Source organism: Larus michahellis, chromosome 2 (assembly GCF_964199755.1).
Source record: "Larus michahellis chromosome 2, bLarMic1.1, whole genome shotgun sequence".
Taxonomy (NCBI): domain Eukaryota; kingdom Metazoa; phylum Chordata; class Aves; order Charadriiformes; family Laridae; genus Larus; species Larus michahellis.
Genome location: NC_133897.1, coordinates 129,208,451 through 129,217,405, shown reverse-complemented (window position 1 = coordinate 129,217,405; position 8,955 = coordinate 129,208,451). Strand labels below are relative to the sequence as shown.

The window sequence follows — 8,955 nt, the reverse complement described above, 5'->3', positions numbered from 1 at the left end:
AGTTTTGCAGTCATTCCCCTCTCCCCGCCCCCTCCTCCCCCCCTTTTTTTTTTTTTTTTTTTTTTTTTTTTTAAGATACATGAAGCATGGCCTAGCAGAGTCACCCTTTTATCTGCAATTTATATAAATAGGATGAGGTGGAAACTCAGTTGTTTCCTCACTCGTAGGAAGAGTGACATGAATATTCTGTACTTTAACAAATAAACACAGGATTTTGGTTTGCACTGTTGCAACTCTTTCAACTTGAGGCAAAACATCCTCCCTCCCCTCGCGACCACCACCGTAATAAGTACCAAAGCATTTCTAGTTTTGATTTTCATCAAGATTTCCAAACTGGCAGATTTTATTTTCACACCCTCTTCACAATAGACAAGATGCTTACCATATATTTAGGATTACAAGTTGTCACTAAAAGAAAACTTTACACAACCACTGTACATTTAGGTTGAAAAAACTGTCCTTGCATGAAAAATATACCTAGAAATCAAGTGGTAAACAAGAAAAAAAACATTAAGAAAAGATTAACGTTTTTATAATGTGCCATTTTAAATTTATCAACTCCTCCTCTACTTTTCATTCATACTCTGTTTTTACCTATAGTATTCATTAAGGCAAACAGCTAATCCATTTCTGAAGAGGTGCTGTGGAAATTGTGGACAAACAGCAAACATTTGGCATTAAAATAGATAGCACATATGTAGCCTCTAGTAATATACATTAAGCGTTTCTCTTGGACTTCAGTATAATGACAGGGGAGGATGAACATGCTAACAATGTCAAAAAGGCTTAAAATTTAGCGTCCAAGCAATTTCTATTAATGCTTCTGTAGTTCTCAAGCTCTAAGTAGTATAGAATTTATGCAAATGCATTAAAGAATTCTAGCTTGGCAAGTACACCCAAGCAGGTTATTAAACTATATATACAGAAAGTGATAAATACAGAATTAAAAGAGTCCTTCCGCTTCTCTTTTTAGCCTTGAAAATTGACAAAAAACTTGAGGACAGCTCTACAATATTAAACATTAGGTAACCGCAGGAGCTGGGAAACCTAACTACACAAACTGATTAAAATACTCAGATGACTTTGTAGTGTTTAATACAATTCAGTTCGTAGTCAAGGGCACAAGACAACATTTAACAAAAATAATCACATCAATTGACCTAGAAATCAAATGTAAATAGATATGAATACAATCTCCAAAATCTGTCTTTAAGTGAACATTAACCATTTATTCAAAGTTATACAAGAATTTGAAGGATAAAGTCTTCTTCTGCAACAGGAAACCGACTTACAAGTTTCATGTCTCGGTTGAATTGAAGTGGAGGCGAGCGGGGCAGGGGGAGGGAGGGAGGGGTGAACAAACAAGTTAGTAAGCCCCAGCCAGGCAGCTAGAAAGTAAAAACAGGCTCAACAGCAGCCTCCTCCAGCTTGTTGTCCTCCCTGATTGCCTGCAAGCGTTGCATTAGTAGCAGCATGTTGAGGGCCAATTTTTATGCCGTTTGCCTGAAATGAAGTTGAAAACACAGCACAATTACTTTACACCACCAATACACTTGAAAAGCTTTGTTTTAAAAATATCATACAGCAAGTTCTAATGTAGGCAATAAATAAAGCAAAGTTTATATATACACACATATATTTTTAGTAACACACCCTTAGCAAGTAAATATAATTTAAAGGAATTTAAATTTATCTCCATGTTAAACTCCGTACCTTGAACTCCTAACACAAAAACACAGAGCAAGAATTGTATGAGTACTACTTGGCTTTAAAAATACATAGCATTTGCTAGGAACGTATAACCTCTCCCCTCTCACCAAAACATCCATTAGTTTAATAGTTTAATATAAAACTTTTCCTCTCTAGACAGCATTTCTTTCTGTGTTGAATCAGCTGTAGAGGCTAAGGGCATACGAGTGTTCTGTGTCATCAATAATTTCTATGATCCCGAAAGACATGGCTACTTGCCAAGAACCCACACACAGCGTAGCTCTTTCATTCATCAAAATCACACTTATATCTTAACCCTCACTCCCTCAAGTGGATTTTACCTAAAAATACAGCACTTTGAGAAAAGTAATACAGTAGCTTCAGAAATTAAGCTCTTAAGGAAACTTTGCGTCACAGTAAATCTCAGATTTATAGTGCTTGGCAGTTGTTCTGCAACAGTAGTAGCCTTGGGGTTTCTGGCACTAGCTCAGTATTGACAGCAGCTGATGTGGTTTCTTTTCGCTCTTTGACTCCTCTTTAATAAAAAGCATGCCCTATGGCTCATTGGTTTTGCCCCCTCTGGGCTGATAGCAACTTCTTGAGGAATCAAGGAGCCAGACTTGGCATAAAGCCAAATAAATAGCACGGACTGTTGGCTCTTGACAGCATATTGCAATCAAAGCTCCATAAGGCACAGTAAAGCAGTCAGCTACTATATGAAACTCGACAGATACAATGAGCATGCTTTTTTCAGACACGCTGATTACTGTCCAATTTATATTGCACTACTGCGTGCATCTTCTCTAGCAAAAACATTAAAGAAAATTAAGTTTTTCCATCACTAAACTGAATTTTAAAAGTGTTTCACCAAAACACTGTACACACAGACTTTCCAGTCAGAATTAGTGTCTTTGAAGGATTTCTATTCAAGTCCTATTTAGCTACAGGCTTCCTAATGCAAATACTTTGCATACTATTGAAGTTTCTCATTATTTCCTCTCTAAAGTCATAACATTTTTAATAGTCTAAATTTTCTCAAGTTGAAATGGTGAAGCTATTTAATTGAGTCCTGCCAATTCCCTCATGGCTCTTTGAACAATTCTGTGAGGACCATCACGCTTTAAGAGAAGCCTCAGGCTGACAGTCCCAGACAGAGGATGCACCTATTCACAGAACAGATACAGAGCAGAGAGTGGCAGTGCAGATTTTCACATGTGGTTTCACTAAGCACCTCAGCAGTGATGTTTAGGGACTTGCAGGATAAAAAACTTGGGCACCAGAAAGGACCGATCAATTCACACTATCAAATTTAAACTTTTTTTACATAAAAAGTCACACCACACAACTGTTAACCAAGAGTTTATGAGATCCTAACATTTCTATATGATCATAATATTTCTATTTGCTACCATTGAATTTGAATCTGCTTTTTCATGGCCATGACCCTCTCTCCTAACTGCCCAAGATTTTCAACAGCACAATCATTTCAAAATTGCAGACAGACATTGTAGGTCTTTCTAGGCTGTTGCATTACAAAAGTGCTCCCCGCTCCACCTCCCCACCCCCACCCCAAACAAGCAAAGAGACAGGCCCTGATAATCTGTAATTTCAGTAATGTGCACAGGCAAAATGGCTAATCTTTTATTCCCTACAGAATCCAGCCACCTAAACCAGGAACATTTCAAAAGTCTTTTATGTAACTCTCAAAGCAATCCCTCCCCTACACTGGACAGCTCATGGAGTGCATCTGGCATATCAACATGGTCCCCCATTTACATAGTGGAAAATTATCTTTGAAAACAGATGACACCATATGGAGAAGTGGATGAAAGTGGATTTTCTTCTCTTTTGGGGATTTATATTATTTTGTGATGCTTCATGGATGGATAGGGTCACTTATTTTAATCCATTTTTATCACAATGGCAGACAATTCTATATCCAAATGGAACAGAAATATTTTACTGTCCAGCCTTCTAGGGAAGGTGAATTTTGTACATTTAAAAAACAAACCAAACAAAAAGTGTTCGGAATACTAAAAGTTACCTCATTATTAATGTCAAAAACTCCTTCCTGGATTTTCTCGTAGATCGACTTTGCAGTGTTAATAAATGCCTAAAACAGAAGGAAAAAAAACACAATGAATGCGACATCCTTTTGTGTAAGATGCACTAATTGGAGTCCAATCTCATGTGCAATTGTTTCAGTGAGACTTTTCTTCCTGACCTCAGCAGGAACAGGTATGACAACAGCATCCTATAACCTTCCCTGAAGTAGCAATGGATCACATGCTGTTTACAAAAACAGTGGCATTTTCATAACATCTGTATTCTACAATCTGTTGTCCAGTAATTACAGGGAAAAAGTGGTTTTTAAGATATATAAATTACTTTTAAATTATTTATTTCTGACCCTTATGGATAGATTGTGTGGCAGATGGTTTCCCCTACCCTTAATATCTTTGTAATAGGCCACTCTAGATTAGAGTGCTTAGCAACATAAAACCACAGGGTACTTACAATGATGATGTAAGGATGCTGTCTGCTGGATGAAACCTTATGCTATCATTTAATATTCACCTAATTTTAAGAACGTATTCTCTTTAATTAATCTTGCACACGATAGACAACAGACGTCTTAATAGCAGAAAGGAGAGGCCCCAGGTTTTATTATGATTTCTGAAAATCTATTGTTTTAATTCAAAGAAAAGACTTTGACATGCAGGTCTGAAAAAGTGAACGATATAAATGTTTTTGCTTAAAGTTCACAATCAATGATCACATTTTTCATCTCATTTAACTTTATAGGTTAAGCAATGCCTAAAATAATGTGTAACTTAAGAGGTGATTAACAACAGCTAATGATTACAGTCAGTATCAAACATACAGTTCTTTTTGTTTCAAAATACTAACACCACGCAATCACACAGGATATGCTATCTTCTGCACAAGCCTATTACAGCAAATACAGATCTAATTCAAATATAAAAAAGTAAACAGGGTTCATGGAGAGGAACAAATCATACCTTTCCTCATTTCTACACTGGAAGCATTTGACTGCTGAACTTGCCACCAGAGCTTTGTTTCCTAATTAACAGGACTGATATGTTTTCACCTTTAAAGGCCTTACAGCTCCCCAGAGTAATCAATCTACTGCAGCTCAATTACTGCACCAAGCACACACCGCAGCCAGTGAAGGAGACTTGAACGACTGCGGCAGGAGCGGAAAGATATGAATATGCATAAACTCTAAGTGGGTGATCGAATCATCACAGAGGGTCATGAGAATTTGCAGCAAAATAATGAGAAGAATTAATCATTGCAGATTCACAAGGCACTTAGGAAGTGAGTTCGTTTTTCAAACACACGTTAGAGTTGAGGAGAAAAATTGGCTTTGGCCAACTACAAATTGATTCAAATTCCTCAGAAATTCGAGTTTTCAATGTTAAAAAAAAATATAATTTAAACTTACCTCGGTTTCTGATAACACACTAATTATTGTAATGGCCTCATACATGGGCCTACTGAAAGCTGTAAGTCAAAAACTTTGGAAATTCACACAGCTGGAATCTGTAAGGATACTTCCTTGCTTCTATTTCAGTGGGACATTAAACAGAACTTGAAGTCTTAAAAATGTGTTATGATAACTCCATGTAAACAAGCACTTAACAATTGGCACTTCTAACAATTCTAGAAGATGTTGGCCAAGTACGCCTAGGCTCTTAGGATTAGTTTCATGAGAATTGCATTAGATATCTAAGAATTACTTAGACCAACAAAACTAGCATTTTAACAGACTACAAACTCCAAACTAACACAACTGAGTATAAAATATCTTCTGGATGTTACACTCAAGAACAGATCACAGGAACGCATCTATCCTCACAAAAAAAAAAAGAAAAGTAGAATGCTCTGGAAAATAGAGTGTCATTTGACAACACTCAGCCCCCCCCTTCAACACAGTTATTACACATGTACTGTAGAAAGCAAAGGCGCATACTGAGTTCAGTACAGTCTACTTTAATATTAAACACATTGCCTAAGAAACCGTTGAGCTGAAAAATCCAAAAACTCCATTCATCTCAGTTCTATCATTTCAGTTGTATTGAAAAAGACATACTCTCACTACCACATTCACGTCAGTGATTCTGGTGCACCACGTATTAGCGTTAAAACAGCATGTACTGTTATTTTGTATGGCAAAATGCCAGGCTGCACTGGGTCCTCTATATATGTATGTATGTAATTCCTATTTGAAAACAATGGTTTGACAAGAATATAGCACATAATAGATCCACCTCATGTTTTCTTCACTTGGTATGGATTCTGAAAAATTACTACTAATCAGCCATGAAAAGAGACTTGCATCCCTTGAGACTTCCATTTGTTTCTTGCATCCATGTATTTCAAGTTAGCTTATGCTTTGAAGCATAAGTAGACTCAAAATAACCACCTGAGAACTTCACTGAAAACAGCAGCCTACTCACTTTAAGAACATCATATCAGATTTTGGCATGGCATGCTAGTGCCCCAATTAGCAAGGACAAGAAGGTGAATTCGGTATAATTGATGACTTCTAAAAATCTCCTTTTATACTACATATTCTAACTCTTATCTGGAACATGCAGTATACTATAAACTCTCAATTATTTATGGGCAGTTTATCCTATTTGCAGATTAACTGAGCCATGGATGCAGACAGACAAGAACGGTTTCCCCTCAAATCCAGTTTGAATTTTGGATTTATTAGACCATGTGCAGGGGCCTGCAAGAACACAGCTGTAGCACTTCACACGCCAACTTGGATCCAGGTGCAGTTTAGCCACTTCCACACAAGACCTTGACCAGTAAGCCCACATGGACTCTGCTGGCTGCCGACCAAGCCTACTGCGGTTGCACTGTACATTCCCATAACGCTGCCGTTACTAAAGCACCACACAAAGATACTGGAGGCACCTCCACCCCAAATCAGCTCAGGTCCAGGTTTATTTTTGCCAGCCCAGAAGCAGCAGTAACAGATTTGATCTGGATTTATATGCAGTCACCTGAAATATGGCAAGGCCCTAGTACACAGGACCTCCATTACTCCTAAAAGGGAGAAAGAGAAAGACTTTTACGAAAACAGTATGTTGGACTTCCAAATATAGAAGTTGTAGACTAGATTTCAGGAAAATTAAATATCTACATTTAATGTTTAACTTTTGGTTTTAATATCTCTAAATCAGAAATTACTGTTGCTTTATGCATGAGACTACTGAATGCATCAGTACCACAGCATTAAAAAAAAAAAGGTTGTATACAAGTTTTTCAGTGATTTGTTTTAATGTAAAATGTTTTTCAATTGTGTTCCCATTATAACTAGGTTCTCAAATAATAGTAATACCCTGCTGAGGAAAACTACATTACTGTACAAGTGGAAAAGCGAGTCTTGTAAGATGTGATCTGCCTATTGTGTCACACTTGCACCTACCACAAAGCTAACAAAGGAGGTCTGAGTCACAATATACCAGCATAATATCACTTTAGATGATTTGTGTAAGGAGTTTCCTAGATCATATTGCTACGTGGGAATCAAGAAGTCAAGTCTCACAGCGCTCACCTCAAAAAAACCCAAAACCCAAATAACCCAAAAACCCAACTACCAAACAGTACAGATGCTGCATTTAGGATAAATTAATCCTAAAAAAAACTGCACATAGAATTAAATCAACTTCGACGTCCATTTTATCACACAAAGTAAACAAGTAATGTAGATTTACTACCTTTGGGACAAAAAAAAAGGAAGAATGAATTCTATAACTGGTAAAAACAATGCAGAAAGTAAGGCAATAAGTTCCTGATACCTCTCTTATGGAAATCGCATATAGGAGTAATAATAAACTAAGGGCACAAGAACAGCAAGCTATAGAACAGCTACATTTAATTTTCACTTGGCAGATGTCAATAACCTCACTTCTTCTCAGAAAGCTAATACTATGACAAGTACCTCAGGACTTAGCTACAAGCTGAACGTAACAGGAAAAACTTGTAAATGAATCACTGATACTTTTCAAAACTCAGATTTTACAAGTTCACCTTTGCTTAAAATCACAATGTATCAGGTTCTGCGCAGCCAGCTCGTGTAACATGCTGCCCTCTGGTGGCAATATTAAACCTAAATTTAGTACTTTAAAATACAAATCAGGCAGTCATTATTTCTGGATGCTTTCATACAGTTATATGAGGAATGCTTAAAGGTTAAAAATCTTACAAATTCTAAAGCACGATGCTCACCTCTCTGGTGAGCCAACACCTAGAATTTCCTCCTCCTTCCCAATTTCCTATCTTATCTTTAAGCACTAAGATACAATATAGTTAGATTTCTCTAGTACTAAAGAATGTCTTTGCAAACAGTAACAACATGGACCAGAAATGGATTTACCCCTAGAGCATTCACCATCCTAGTGTATAAGCAGTGCTAGATGGCCACTTAATAGAGCGAGATCCCGAAGTTCTGAGCAGCTGTTTTATGCACAGTAAGACAACACTTTCCACAACTAAATGATCCTTCAGAAAAGAAGCCTAGGACACTGAACAGGCTACAGAGGGGTCAATTATCAAGCAGTAGGAAGATGTGATATAATGAATCTGTACCCCCAAAAGCACCCCAACACATCTGTAGCCTTATATGTGAAGTAAAAGTGCACAGGCACAAAACAGAACTTGACAGCAATTTGTTGACATGTACACCAACTGAAGTGCAATCTTTCTGACAAACTTAGTGGGAAGATGCACATTGGTAGAGCTCCAAGTGTCTTGAGAAGTGCTGTAGTTGCTGCTGAACAGTTACAAAGGACAGAGCACCTGAGGGGAAAAAAAAAGATAAAACCCCAGAAGTAAGAATCCCTCTCTCCAGCAGGATCTACAGCTCAGCAGGCAGCCATATCATACTTTTCATGCTCTTCTATGAAGCCTGAAATCCTTGTTTAACTAACTTTTTATCTGATTATGCCTTGGGATGCCCAGAAGTCAAGAACTGTGGCAGAGCCCGTGCTCCTTACTGCACAGCTGGGGCACAGTCCAAGGGTTTGCCACGAGGTAAGAGCGGTGAATCTTCACTGGCACCAGGTGTTCTACCCCTTCTCTCTTGCACAGCTGAGCAGACATGAGCTTCACCTCTCTATTTATTCATAGGGGAAACTGGCTAAAGTGCCAGCTTCATACAGCTGAGAGGTCACAGAACTAAGATTTCAAGGAATTTGAAGGAAT

The 8,955-nt window shown here is 37.7% G+C and overlaps 1 protein-coding gene across 1 annotated transcript in view; it reads right to left on the bottom strand.

Annotated features, from left to right (window-relative positions):
• Window positions 1–300: 300 nt before the first annotated feature.
• RAB2A (RAB2A, member RAS oncogene family) overlaps window positions 301–8,955 on the bottom strand; it is a 49,018-nt gene continuing 40,363 nt past the window's right edge. Inside the window, exons 8-9 of the mRNA XM_074577088.1 lie at window positions 3,755–3,823; window positions 301–1,503 (exon numbers count right to left, since the gene is read on the bottom strand). Coding sequence (XP_074433189.1) covers window positions 1,408–1,503; window positions 3,755–3,823 — 165 coding nt within the window. The 3' untranslated portion in view covers window positions 301–1,407. The remainder of the gene's footprint in view (window positions 1,504–3,754; window positions 3,824–8,955) is intronic.